The 14,687-nt window shown below is 40.3% G+C and overlaps 1 protein-coding gene across 1 annotated transcript; it reads right to left on the bottom strand.

The window, feature by feature from the left end:
* Positions 1-8,731: 8,731 nt before the first annotated feature.
* On the bottom strand, positions 8,732-10,309 carry LOC102709047 (transcription factor MYBS1-like). Its single transcript, XM_015833372.2, has 2 exons — positions 9,717-10,309; positions 8,732-9,619 (listed from the first exon to the last, which is right to left on the bottom strand). The coding sequence occupies exons 1-2, from the start codon at positions 10,139-10,141 to the stop codon at positions 9,175-9,177; spliced, it is 870 nt and encodes a 289-aa protein (XP_015688858.2). The 5' UTR covers positions 10,142-10,309; the 3' UTR covers positions 8,732-9,174.
* Between the last annotated feature and the right edge of the window lie 4,378 nt (positions 10,310-14,687).

Here is a 14,687-nt window from a genome sequence, read left to right as displayed (position 1 = left end):
ATTGCTTTATCATAGATCTTATCATAATTAATTTAAATTACCAATAAAATAGTTAACACTAATTTAAACTTGATAATTGCTAATTAATAACAAAATAAACTAATTATCACTAATGATCATGGTTAGTGAGGGTGGATGAGCTCATCCGGCCAATTTGACCGGATACACCCATCTAGCATCTTCGTGGAATATTCCCCATCTGAGCCACCATATCTAGTTTCGCCCACGAACCAAACGCACCAAAAACCTGGATGATCATCTCTCATCCAATCATATCCCACCAACCAAACACACCATGACTGAACAATTTCGCTCGAGCTTACACTACGAGAGGAACAGCCAATTTGGGCTGTGGGCTGTACGGCCTAACCGCTTATATACAAATTTAATCATCCGTACTATTATTTAGATATTTACCTAAAATAATTTTATATTCATATTAGTTACGTATCACCCTATTCATATATATTTTATTAATATTTTGTCACCACCTCTACTCACGTTGTTATTGATTTCTTCTTTTGTAATTGGTTATTGAAATATGGAAAGAGAAAAGAGAACATATATATTTGGAGTTTTTCTTTCCAATATAGATGATGGTATATTTTTGGAGGATGTGACTAAATATCTGTTGGACTAATATTTCCCGCTCACACACTTTATTTTCGGGACTGGATGATGGCATATGGTATCTGCTAGAAATGCTCTTAGACTGCCTTGCTTAATCACAGTTCTTGTTTTACGCAATTGCATCCAAATTTGCCTGATTTCGGGCAGGTTCAGTTTGCTACCAAAATCAACCATTTTAAATATTGGTATTGTTAAAGTTTTAGTATGTAGCAAACTAAACTAAACTTACCATCCATCATTACCAATAATTGCTAATTCTAGAGAGTTCCACTCACAAAACTATGCAAAAATTTGGTAAGGTGTCAAACTAAATACAATCTATATATCTTAACCTTGCCAAAATTTTGGCAATGTCAAATTTTGGATTTTACTTATTTGGGTAACAAACTAAGCATGTGTAATGACCCTAAATTTTAATTTGATTCGCCGCGTGGTTGACAACCTAGTTATAGTAAGCACTGTATTGTGCTGAACGACTAGTTGTGTCATGTGTGGGTTTGGATTTCGCGCTAGAGGATCGATTCATATGCATATATCACAATACAAAACACAATTAAAACACATCAGTGAATTCTTTATTTATTCACATATACATTATACAATGTTGTTGCATACATCAATTACATCTCATACATTATTCATCTAAAAATAAGAATGGTAAAAATTAAATAAAAATGTTGGTGTGATCTGTGGCCACATCAATTACACCTAATTGCAAAAGAAAAAAATTAGAGTTGCTGAATGTCACATATTTTTGCAACCAAACCATTCTGGGGCACAAAACTAGTGACATTAGCCATCTCTTAACAATTTACAAAACTATTTATTTTTCAAGTAAACTCTGAGTTTTTGGTCAATTGAAAATCAGTCCCTAAACTCAAAGTAATCTCCATATTTCCAAAGTATGTGGTGCTATAGTGTAAAAGTTACAAATATCTATATTTTTCACCAAATTTGAATTAAATTGCAAATCTAGAAAATTTTGTTGTCTCTACACCGAGTAAATCATGCTTAGGTGTCAAGCTGGGAAACCACCAGCAAAACATAAGCAGGTGAGTCACCAGTAGTTATCCCTACCCTTAGGATAAAAACCATTTCAGAGTGAAACTGAGTCTCATTTTCTCCGTAGAACCAAACCAGCTAGCAAGAAGAACCACCATAACCAGAGAGTTAGTGAGGAGAGGAAAAATACAAGAGGGCAAAATCAACCCACATCAGGTGGAGCAGGGGCTCCACCTCCACTAGGAGCAGGTAACCTAGCTCAAGGAGGAGAAACTGATTCAAACCAACTAATAGAAGCTGCTGTAGAAGCAAAAGAGGGATTTAGTCGTATATTTTTAGAACCAGTGAACAATCAACAAAAAGGTAAATTAGATCAAGAGTTTAGGAGAGAGTAAATAATGTATGTATTATATTTCATGGTCATATGTAGTAGTAATTTCATATTTTTAGTCATGCAAGCATCATCCATGGCATATAATCATGACTAGAAATCAAATTAGTTTCAAATCAAGAATCTAGAGATCACCGTATTTGCATTACAAGTTACAGTAGCACACATCCAATCAATATTTTTGTTGTGAGACGGTATGAGGAATAGAATAGAGAAATAGAAAGGAAAAAAAATAAACCTGGAGTTACTGCTGAGGGTTGTTGTCGCCGGAGTTGCCAGGTATTGGCCATCTCTACGGCGAGCACCACAGCAGCTGAGGACCAATAGCCATGGAGGAGGTGATGCACAATTTTCCTGGGAAAGAAGTAGGGGTTGTAGAGGATGGAGTTGAAACAGGAGGTCGCCGGAGCGATGACAGTTTTTCTCGGTGAATCTGGGGAAATCCAATCGCTGTGGGGGCAGCTGCTAGGGAGGTCGCCGGAGTGAGACGTGGCAGCCGGAGTGAGGGAGAGCGTCGGCGAAGGCGGTGCTGCTGGTTGGCTTTGCGGCACAGAGAGAACGTGAGAGAGAGGACTGAATGATAGAAGAAGAAGAGAAGAAAGGAAGTGGGTTATTGGGCTGTACTGATCATACCTGGTTCCAGAAAATCAGTTTTTGGTTTTAGCTAGATTAGAACGTGAGCAAATACATATGGCATATAGATTGATGTTTCAAAATTCTGGTTTTAAGTGTAAAAATAAAATCTGAACAGAGCAAAACAAATTTACATACTAGTATCTGATCATTATATTCACTATATAAAATGCATCATTTATATGCATTTCATGCGGTAAATTATGTGTTCGAAATACGTCTTTATTCGGACTTTCGTTTTTTTTTAGAAATTCGAGTTCATGAGGAATCATCTGTTTTGACTGAATCTGAGGGTATTCGTGGTGTTTTCTATCCAGGCAAGTTCAGCTCTTAATCATATTGTTTAGTTATTTCAAGTATTTGCAACCTATATAACTCTCACCGTTGCATAGAAAACCAGAAAATTTATTTTTGAATGTTAATATTGTGCATGTGAATCTATGGATCAGTTCTTTGGTGATCTTGATAATTGGCAGCCTGAACTTTGTTGCTGTGCGGTTCAACTGTATATGCTTAACATCATAAGGTTAATTAACAACTGAAATAAGGTATGCAAGCGTCGTAGCAATCGTGTCGACCATATGACCTAGAATGGGACGGGCTGGCTTAGTAATACTTTCTTAATGACTTTATCCTGTGGGCTAAGGACTTCTATGAACCCCGTGAGTGTGGGCTAGCGATGAGGATTGCTGTTGTTGCAGAATCCGACTAGATGATGTGGATTGCAGTTGTTGCGGGATCCGATGATTGATTTGCCATTGTTGCGGGAATCACCAACAGAGATAACTGACAGATGGGATTGATGAAAAGCTCGTGATCTTAACCTTGCCGGTACACAATGTGCAGTGTGTTTAAAGCACCGATGGGCGTGGGCATTAAAAGGTTTAAGACGTCTGTGGGTACAGCGACACACCTCTACAGAGTGTATTGAATTGTGATATGTCACTCACTGTTTCGGGTAAAAACTGTGAACACGGCAGGAAAGGAACCTATCGGAGATTCTACCCTGTGGTACCTCATGTGCAGTAGAATTTCAAATTAAAATTGGAGATTTTAACAAGGAATGATTGCAAAAATTATTAGGAATTCCTTGAAGAATCTTGGATTCTATAGATAGTTGCATTCACATATTTTCTTGCTATTGTTGGACTTGTTGAGTACCATTTGTACTCATCTCCTATGTTAATTCCTTGTATATAGATGTTGAACCGATAGAATCGGTTGAACAAGAATATATGGTTGAAAGTGAAGGAACCCAAGTCATGAATGACAACTAGGAATGACTCTATAATGATGCTGAGACTGACTATGATAATTAGTGTATAATATGCACGGTTAATTTAGTGTAATTAGTGGTTATAGTAGTAGCAAGGGCAGTTCTAGTACTTGTAGTAGTAGCAGGAACGTTAAAATTGGGTAGTTTTAGATCTATAGCAGTACTTGTGCTTGTTTAGTGTTCTGTTGTTTTTTTGGCCGAGCTTTTGGTGGTTGTGTTTTTATTCTTGTTGTTATCGTTTGAGGCTTGTCTTGAGTTGTATCTATTGTATTGTAATAATCGAAGTCATTATAATGTTTCTGCTATGCTACTCTGATGAACATATGTCTTGATAAATGGTGTTTATCGAGTAATGTGTCATAGACTGGTATTCTACCTTTTAGAAGTGGAATACGTGGGTCTCTTCAGTATGCCCTTCACTTGTTATTGTGAAGTTGTCACCGAAAATTTGCAGAAGTATGATTAGAATTGTTATTGCATAGCACCCTTGTACAATAGGAAAAAAAAGGCAAATTTGTAAATGTCGTTTGTTTGGTCAATCTCATAAAAGAGGAAATTTATTTCATATTATGAGTTTGTTATATTTCAATGATTTGTTAGTAACATTGTCACTTTATATATTAATATTGCATGCCCGTTCGTTAGAATAAACTAAATCTCAATCTTCAGCGAACCTCACTTCGACACCGCTAATCGGGCCAAGATGTGGGCGATTGTGCGATGCCGAGGATTTTTTTTTTCGTTTTTTTCTGTGCATTTTTTTCGTCCCCGTTAGTTTTTTATTTCCTTTTTGCGTGATGTCGAAGATTTTTGTTTTTTCCTTTTTTGCATTTTGCTGTGTGTTGCTTTTTCGGGCATGCACGCACGGCACTAGGTTGGGGAGTACGGACGGACGGCACCTGTTTTAAAGTAGTTTGTCAATCGTTATATAATCTATCATTGGATCATAATTAAAAAATACAAAAAACTCTCTTAGATAAATGCAAAGCTAATGGTTAATTTATAATCTTAGAAGTTTAAAAAATATGAATTTTTTATTTAGCCTTCTCGCACGGCGTAGAAGTTTATGTATACACTTCAATAAAGTTGTTTTTCAAACAAAAGTATATACTATGTTGTTATAATGGATAAATTATATTTTACAAACAAAAATAAAATACATAAATATTAATTATTATAGAAAGTAACAATATCAATGGAAAATCATTGAATGGACAAACTTAATAGCATGGAGTAGATTCTCTCTTCATAAAACTATTGATATTTTGATAAACTAAACATTTTAAGACTATTATCACAAAACTATGAGAGAATCGACACCATACCATTATTAAGGCCACGTTCGGCGCCGGGGATAAGTTATCTAAACCCTCTCATTTTCCGCATGCACGCTTCCCGAACTATTAAACTGTGCATTTTTTGAAAAAAATTTATAGAAAAGTTGTTTTAAATATCATATTAATCTATTTTATATTTTTAATAATTAATAATTAATTAATCATGTACTAATTTATTATTATGTTTTTCGCCGGATAACTAACCCTCCTCACCCCCACTCGCGGCCTAAGTTTGTTCTAGTTTAATAATTTACTATTGTCAGAGTGTGAATTCCTCGAGCAGAAGATTGTAGGACCCCTTTTTGTGTTCAGCACATGGAGTGTAGGAGAAGTCACTAGTTCAAATTCAGTGGGTGTTGTAGTAAATGCAAGGATAAATCACACAAACAAAGCAAGTACATAAGTTTGAGCAGCACGAAAGTATAATACCCTACTCCTATATATTATTTTATGGATGGTGTGTAACATGAGTAATGAGAATGAGAGGGTCTCTACCGGCGACTAGAAGTTTCCATTCCCTATATCCTAAACACTCTTGACTCAACGTTTCTACCAATTATCTTCTTCTTCGTCTAGCTCTTGATCACTCCTTACTCAAGCTTATGTTTGGCTACCTTCTCTCCTAAGGTGAAGGAGTTTGTGTTTGGGAAAAGCTTCAATGTCCATAGGCGAAGGTGTGGCATCCAAAGAAGGTAGCATGTAGAGCTTGTAGCTCTAAAATTTACCGAGGGGGAGAATGAAAGCGCAGGGGGAGGGGAGTTTACCCCCTAGCCTTATATAGGGTAAGAAGCTCAAACATCGACCAACTGAGGAGAGCCAAATGTCCCACCGAATGCCAACGGTCGCCCAATCATAAGCCACCACGTCACCTGTTACCATTCAACTAATAATTTCAGGTGGCATGAACGACACGACTATACAAAAATGTGAAAAATCAAAACTGTTAAAAAAAGTCTCCATCAAGATGTGCGCCCCACGAGGCAAGATAAGGACGAAGAGATAGCCTACATAGCATCAACCTTCAACCACTAGACTAGTGGAAGCAAGAAACTCACAAGAGCATTCAAACCACACGATCCTTCGCCGATAACATATTCCTAACCTAGTCATCTCCTAACAAAGCAAGATCACCCGAAGGGGGAGAAGGGAACTGGATTGAGAAGCTAAGCCCAAGTCAAAGCAAAGACCCTAGAGGGAAAAGAGTACTGATGGTGAAGCAAGCATGGCTTGGTCAAAGGTTGTACTTAGAGGTTGAAAGCTTCGATGAAGCACGATTTTGACAATTCTCACGAGTCAGCCTTACATGTGAGGAGCTTGTTGGAGGCTAAGCTTAGGCCTACTAGAGTTCTCAGGCAAACTAGGGTGGGAAGTGGCCTAGTGAGCCTCCAGGTTGAAGGGGCTTTGCCTAGCGTAGCCTTCATAGGGAGTACCTTCAACCGCCAAATACAAGCTAGCCTAGTGGATGGAGACACATTGGGCGAAGATGGCTGGAGGGCCTTAGGCAGGGCCGACTTCAGCAAAGAGGGAGAAGGAGGTGGCCCATCTGGACCCATCAAGCATGTAGTTATTGGAGTTGGCCCAAGTAAGCTTGCACCTATGTAAGATCCTCTTGTACCAGTAGAAGTGTCCATGTGAAGGGAAGAATCTTGTAATCAAACATATAGCTCTAGCATCTTCACTTATAGTGGATGTAAATAGACCCTAAGTGGGTTGTAATATGGCATAACTCATGTAATACTTCAAAATTCATGTATCTCACATTGTCTCTTTCATCAACATTAATAGAAGGCATAAAAGAGTCACCGTCTATTCTCAAAATTATCACATTAATTAAAAAGATGAACACCGATTGATTATGGTGGGTCTAGATGTACGAAGTAGATTAATTGATATTGTTTTATGCATATTTTTAGTGATCCAAAAGGCAAGGCTGAAAAATAAACTTCGATGAAAATACCCTAAAATCAACTCCAAATTTAAGGTTAAAAATTAAAATTTTGACTTATAAACATAAACACAGGCAAAAAAATAGGGGGGGTGTCAGTGTTAAGCTACCAATTGGTTTCCTGATTTATATTCTAGAAACCATTGTACGTTGTATGGTATATATCTCCTTGAAGATCATAAAGTTACTCATGTAACTCATATACAACATATATTTGCAGGAGCAATTTTACAATCCTGGAGTAGGTACTGAGAGGTATCAAAATTTTAGTATAAAATTTAATACCTCCTAGTGCCTAGGTATCAAGAGGTACCAAAATTTTACGTTGAACTTTTGGTACCTCCTGGTACCTTCTCAATGACGGTAAAATTGCTCTATTTGCAGATATGAAAATAGAAGTAATATTCATATATTTGTCATGTTGAATTCCATCCGAAAAGGAATTACATTTCCCAACTTCAAAGTATGAAGGAGTTCGAATTTTAACTTACTCCAACTCTCCAAGACCGCCTAAAACTATCTGAAATAAGACCTCCTTAACCCTTTGGCCCACACGTTAATCTCTATTTCGCTCCTAGTCGTCAGCACGCATGCTATACTTACCTGAATATAGGTGCAGCCAGAAAAAAAAAAGAAGCCAAGAATATGGATGCAACCAGAAAAAGAAAAGAGCCAAGTCAGCATGTGAGCGTACACCATGCCGGTTTCAGGGGCAAGTGGTCTTTTTCAACCATTTTCGACAGTGAAAGTTGATGTTTTTGAGTTGCAGGTTATTAAAATTCAAGCTCAGGCCATATGTTGCAAATTTCTGTAAAAAATGGAGAGCTTCTCCAATTCTCTTCTTTTTTAAAGTAACTGGAGTATTAGATTAAATGCCTTCCAATATTATGGAATTCCACCACCTTTTATCGTAACTGGAGGTTTAGGTGCACAGAACTTCTATGTTACATTGTATACTAGCAGTATAAATGATCCAACGGTGTAGATTGATGTGATTTTACACTTTTATTGGATTACATTATAAAAATTGAAAGAGCAAATTTGCCTTTTGAATGTTATTCTCTTGGGATAATTTTGTGAATTCAAACCACATAGGGTAGTAGCAGACATGCTATCACCACACATGCCATCGTCTCCTGCTGTTAGGCATCTCGAAGTTGTGTTGATTTCATCATTGGATTAAAGCCAAACCATCAAACTACTAAAATAATGTATTCTTATTTGTGGTAAATTCTAAATATATCATTGTTTACTGGTTGGAAGGCCTCTGGTTCCTCCTCATGCACCATGCACACCTGCAGCAGAGCAGTTCTTTCATTCAATCTTTTGATAAAACTGAAGTTTGAAACACATATCTGTTCTTAATGTTCATCAGCTCAGCTCCAACGCGAGCCAAAGGAAATGGCAACACGAGCATGCATCCTGTTACGAAATCAGATCGAACACCTCACATCTCTGCAATATAGAAAGTATAAAAGAAAGACAGTAGGAACACAGATCCATTCATCAACACAAGATTTGGCAGAGATCAATACATGTATATATCTTTGGGTCCAATGAAACAGTTGGTGATTAATTTACATCAGCAAAACGGAAACCAATCCCTAAATTGCAACGCTGCAAGATCATCATCGATCATCAATCCGATCGGCACGCCCACCGCAGGAGGCCGCTGCTAATTACATCCACATTTTGGAGCTAAGCCTTCACCGGGTGTACGTGATCATCACGAACCTATATATGATAATCACTTGCAACAGTCAGCACAAAATTACTTCGCTTAATTATTCGCCTTTAATCCGCCCCAATTCTGCACTCTTTGTCATCTATGTTTACATCAGCGGGAGGAGGAGGAAGAAGATGGTTAGGGACGGCGACGACGACGACGACGACGGCGGCGGCGGCGACCATGGCGCGCGGCTATATGAAGAACAAATCAAGATTCATCAAGAAATGGTGCTCATTGGTGCATCTTGGCCGGGGGCGCAGGGTAGCCGACGGGCACGACGTAGGGGGCGTGGCCCGGCGGGAACATCACCGGGGTGCCGACGGCGGCGGGGACCATGTGGCCGGCGGCGACGGGGTGGCCCATGGGCGCGGCGCCGTACATGGGCATGGGCGGGCCGGCCGAGGGGTGCTTCATGCCTGCGGGGCCGAGGGCGGCGGCGGGGCTGCCCGTGGCCTGGCCGGTGATCGGGCCCTGCTGCGCCGCCACCTCGCCGGCGGTGACGCTGGTGATGTCGTGGATGCTGGAGCGGCGGCGGTCGCGGTTCATGGAGTTGAGGCGGATGAAGTACTTCTGCGCGTGGCTCGCCACCTGCGTCGGCGTCCGCGAGATGACGAAGTTGCGCGAGATGCTCCGCCAGTCGCCCTTGCCGAACTTGTCCAGCCCCAGCAAGAACAGCCTGCACCGAGTCAATCGCATCGCCGCGCCGCCATGAATTCTCACGTCACGCAGCACAACAAGCTGTTCGCCATGGATTTGAGCTGTCGTGTATGTACCTGTGCTCTTCCTCTGTCCATGGGATGCCCTTGCGCCTCTCCTGCTCCGCCTTGGAGCAGCTCTTGCCGCCGTCGTAGCCACCGCCGCTCTTCCGCTCCTCACGCCGGTGACTGCCGCCTCCGCCGCCGTCCTTCGTCCCGCCGGCGGCGGCTGCTCCTCCGTCGGCCGGCGCGGCGGACTCCTCCCCGGCGTAGCGCGGGAGCGGGACGCGGCCGGCGTCGATAGCGGCCACATCCTCCACCAGCGCCTCGTAGTGCCGCCGCACCTCCTCCGCCGACCTCGCCCCGGGCACGCTCGCCGCGAGCGCCGCGAACCACGCGTCGCCCGGCGCGCCCTCCGCGGGCGGCGCCGCGCCCGACGCGAGCGCGTTCTCGAACGCCTTGTCGTCCTCCCTGGTCCACGTCGTCGGCGCCGGGCTGGTCATCGGGAGGGGTCCTCTCCTCTCCTCCCCGGCGGCGGCCGCCGGCGGTGAGGCGTACGAAGCAGGTTAGCGGCGGCGGCGGCGGCGGCGTAATTAAGAATGGCGGGAGAGAGCCTTATCCACAAGAGTGGTAGGGCGCAAACGAAACGGATATATACTGGTGGTTAGTATTTGGTTTTGCGGCTGGATTTAGTCGTAATCCTGTAAATATTAAGCCATCTACTACTACTATTTTGCTTTCTTTTTCTATTGTCTACCTCGTTTTTGCTGTCCAACAGATGGTAATTGGTAAATCATCACGCTATTAACTTTCGTATTATTTTAAAAATATATAATTATTAGTTATTTTTATGATTTATTTATTTCTAGAAACATTTCAATAATTATTTATATATTTTATAATTATATAAATTATTTAAATAAAATAAATATTTAAAATCTAAAAGTTAACGAAGTAAAGTAAAAGTTATAGAGGAAGTATATATTTATAAAAGACATATGGACATTTCATTTTGTTGACTTGGTTTGTTTTGGGTGCGTGAACGAGGTGCCGACCTTGGAAGTGACATATCTTACGGTGATCAAGAGTGAGTCGATGCATAAGTCAAACTACAAGATTAGATGCAACATTGATTGAGAAAAGGTGCCCGGAATGTTGAAAAAATAGTACCTATAAAAAATTGGTCATTTTGTTGCATTTACACTAATTTAAATTGCACGTAACTCATTCACCGTCTGTGGTGCAGCCGGTAGCGTGAAAAAAAATATAGTCATAAGTTTTATAGTAAAATAGGATAAAAACAAATACAACCGTTTTAAATTCATACTATTAAGCCTCTTTTATTGGAAAAAAAATACAGAAAGACTGAAATTGCTAGCAATAAATGTTGTACAGTAACTTCCTAGCTATGCACGGTTGAGAGAGACATGCATAGTGAAACATTGTGAAATCGACGTAGGTAGGAGTGGAACAGCCGATGGCAAATCAGTTCATTGTAAATGCAGAGACAGCACCAGGCATCAAACACAACACCACAAAACAACTCAAAAATTTACTTTACAGACATACACAAGAGAAGAACAAAAGCAAAAACAAAAAATGGTTAAAACACAAGCAGCATCACAAAAGTTACTTCGATAAGGATAGGGACACAAGGTTCCAATCTACCATCGTTGTCATGGGCAATGGACACACGAGAAAGGTGACCCAAAAGAAAAAGAAAGAAAAAAGAAAAGAAGAGAAGAGGAATAAAATGATTAAATTTGAAGCCAATGATCTCCGACTCTCCGAGCAGCGGAGTAGCCCCCCTCCTTTGGGATCATCCATGAGGTGACATGATCTCGCCGCCGATACAGCGATAGCGTCACCTTCGTCCGGTGTTCTTAGGTAGCTGCAGCCAGCTGCAGTCACAACACTACCACCACTAGCTTCAGATACTTGAGAGTGGTGAAAAGAAATTCAGTGATTTGGACACCCCAATACCATGGTGTGTCTGGACAGAATGTGACACAGTTCATCGGAGTGGATTATGAAATTTCTCTTTTATGAATTAGAAGTGTTGGGGGTTCTTTTTAAGGTTTGGTCACATGAATGGTCTGAATATTTTGTCCTAAAGAGGTGGTCAATTAGGGATACGATATGGCTGGCACGGGCACTAATATAACACAACTTCTTGATTTGTCCAACCACTAATAAACAGGGAAGAGAAAGAAAAAAGAAAATGACGGAGATGTTACATTCTATCTTTTTACTCCTGCTTATACTTATAAACTAAAATTTAAAATTTTAACATTAAATTTAGAGTTAGTTTTGAAAGAATTTTTCTCATTTGAAGTTTATTTTTCCAGGCCAATTTTAGATCATCAAGAATACTCGATACACCAGAGAAGGAAACGAACAGAGCATGACAGCCATCAGACAGTGCACATTATTACAAAATTGAAATGAACTAATTGAGTTGAGACACACTATAAATAATAAATTAATAATAATAGTAATCTAACTTAGTTACTGCTACGCAGCAGCCATGGACAAGTGGAGATACGGGGAGACGTGGGCGATTCTCCATTTCTCATTCCCCCCTGGGGGCACGCAATCCGCAGGCGCGGCCGTTGATTGGCTCGACCGCCTTTCCCCTTTTGGACGCTAGCTAGCTTAGCTTGCTCACCCACCACCATCTCGCTCTCGCCGACGACGCACCCATCGCTCGCTGTCCGGCGGGCGCGACACCCTCCTCGATCGATCGATCTCCTTAACCGCAGCGCGCGCTGCGCTGCGCCGCTCTGCTCGCTCGCTCGATCGCTCGGCCTCTTGTGCGATGGTTTTACAGTTTTACTGGCCTGGTGGCCACACGTAGGATTGAACTGATCAATCGAGGGGTTTCTCTTTTTTCGGTCTCCTTGGGCACGGGCACGTACCCCACCTGGATGGAGGCTGGTTGGCGGGGCCCTCGATCGATCGATCGAGTGGCTAACGACGGCACGGCTCATCGATCATATGCAAATGGTACTCTTATCTATCTACAAGGCTTTTCGAAATTGCTGCTCAGCTATTGTGCCTGTCGTGTGCTTGATGTGTCTAGGGTTTTTCCTGTTATGCCTGTCATGTGCTTGGCGTGCCTAAGGTTTTCTGAAGTGCAGTTACTATTGGTTACTACTGTCTATATTTCATAACATAAAACTTTCTAACATTTCCTAAACATATATCCAAATAATATATATTAATCAATAGATAAATATAAATATATCCAAAATTTTGTACAATATGAGAACATAGTATATTAGTAATAGCGTGGCAAGACAACTAATTAAATTCAAACAAATTCTAAAAATAAATTATTTTTAATTTTTTATATGGTGTATGGTTGTTTACCGCCGTTTCCACCGAGGTGTGGTAACCCTACCCCCAGTGAAAGAAAAACCCTCGAGCTGCCTATCAATGATGATTTTCGTTGTGCTGAATCCGGATTGCACCCTTAAAACTTTCATGTGCCTAAGTACGGGAATAATAAACGAGCACTTTATAATACTCGTCTGATGAAATTGTAAGAATAATTTTTTTTTCTAAAAACGACATATTATATTAAATAAGCTAAGCGATTGCAACCTATTATTAAATGCAAAGAAAAAAAAGGTAAATTTCACTTTGGACTCTCTATATCGACCAAGTTGCACATTTAATCACGGTTAGGTCAATTTTTAACCTAATGCTACAAATCTTTGTCATTCATAAGAATTTTTTCAAGAGGTTCGAGCGGATGAAAGTTTTCCTATGTTTTCTATCTATATCATGTAAGAAGAAAAAAATTTCTTTGATTTTCCTATGTTCATTCCTAAAAATCGATTAACTTTCAAAAGAATTCAATCCTTAGAAATTAGATTCTTTGTTTTTCCTTCAAAACGATTGACCCTTACCATTTAGACCACCAGTCTAGCTCTGCCAATCTGAGTGAGGAGTCCGTTACTACAAAATAATTTGGCAAAATTTGCTACAGAATATCGAAAAAACGTGTAATTAGTCAATGGACACCGTAAGATCATGAATTTGCTATAGGGCACCATAAAAATGTGGTAATTAGCTGGTAGACACTCCGCCTATTATTTTATTAATTTTGGAGTAAAAATAACGAGATTGCCCTCAGTGGCCAACCCGTTATGCCGACTGGGTCCGATCGAACCAGACCCAGTCGGTCTCGGTGCTGCACCACACCCAGACCATAGCCTACAAGGTGAATGAGCAGACGACGGTAGCAGGAACCTAGCTACGGCGAGGGTGACGGTGAACCGACCACCGAGGGCAATCTCGTTATTTTTAAAATTTTTAACTCCGAAATTAATAAAATAATGACCGGAGTGTCTATCAGCTAATTACCACATTTTTGTGGTGCACTATAGCAAAATCATGATCTTCCGGTGTCCACCAGCTAATTACACGTTTTTTCGATGTCCTGTAGCAAATTTTGCCAAATAATTTTCGCAAACTCCCCCTCATTAAGTGCACAGGTGGGACAAAAGGGCACCCACTCGTTCCCCAATGACTTGACTTACGATGACTAAATTATCCTATATGGACTCAGAAGCACATAATCCATTATAAATTAAAGAGAAAATCTATTGTATACCACCGACTTTGTTCAGTTACACGTTTTGCCACCAACTTTGTTCAATTCTATAATATAACATCGTCCTTTACTTAACTTCTCAAATTACCATCGCTGTCTAGTTAGGGTTTGTTAGTACTGTTCATGTTAATGATCGAAATACCCCTAGCACAAAAACATTCATTTTTTCCAAATATTCTGAAGTTTCATATTGTAAACATTATATGGTAAAACATATAAACTTTGGCCAAAAAGTTAGAACTTGATATTTCAGATTTTTCTTCAAATTTTGAAATTTTTTGATCTAAGGGTATTTCAGTCATTATAACAAAAACAAATAGTGCTAAGGAAGGATGATTGGACGGTGATGGTAAATTGCACTCCCTCCAATTTTTTTGTTTTACGCTGTTGACTTTTTGATCTATGTTTGACCCTTTATCTTATTTAAA

The sequence above is a fragment of the Oryza brachyantha genome, chromosome 1, assembly GCF_000231095.2.
Source record: "Oryza brachyantha chromosome 1, ObraRS2, whole genome shotgun sequence".
Classification (NCBI taxonomy): domain Eukaryota; kingdom Viridiplantae; phylum Streptophyta; class Magnoliopsida; order Poales; family Poaceae; genus Oryza; species Oryza brachyantha.
Note: the sequence above shows the minus strand (reverse complement) of the source record. Positions and strands in the feature narration are given on the sequence as shown.

Bases quoted from the DNA above. Each gene is read 5' to 3' on its own strand.
- LOC102709047 (XM_015833372.2), bottom strand. From the start codon at position 10,141: ATGACCAGCCCGGCGCCGACGACGTGGACCAGGGAGGACGACAAGGCG. The intron at 9,620-9,716 runs GTACATACACGA...GACTCGGTGCAG, and splicing joins TGGACAGAGGAAGAGCACAG to GCTGTTCTTGCTGGGGCTGG.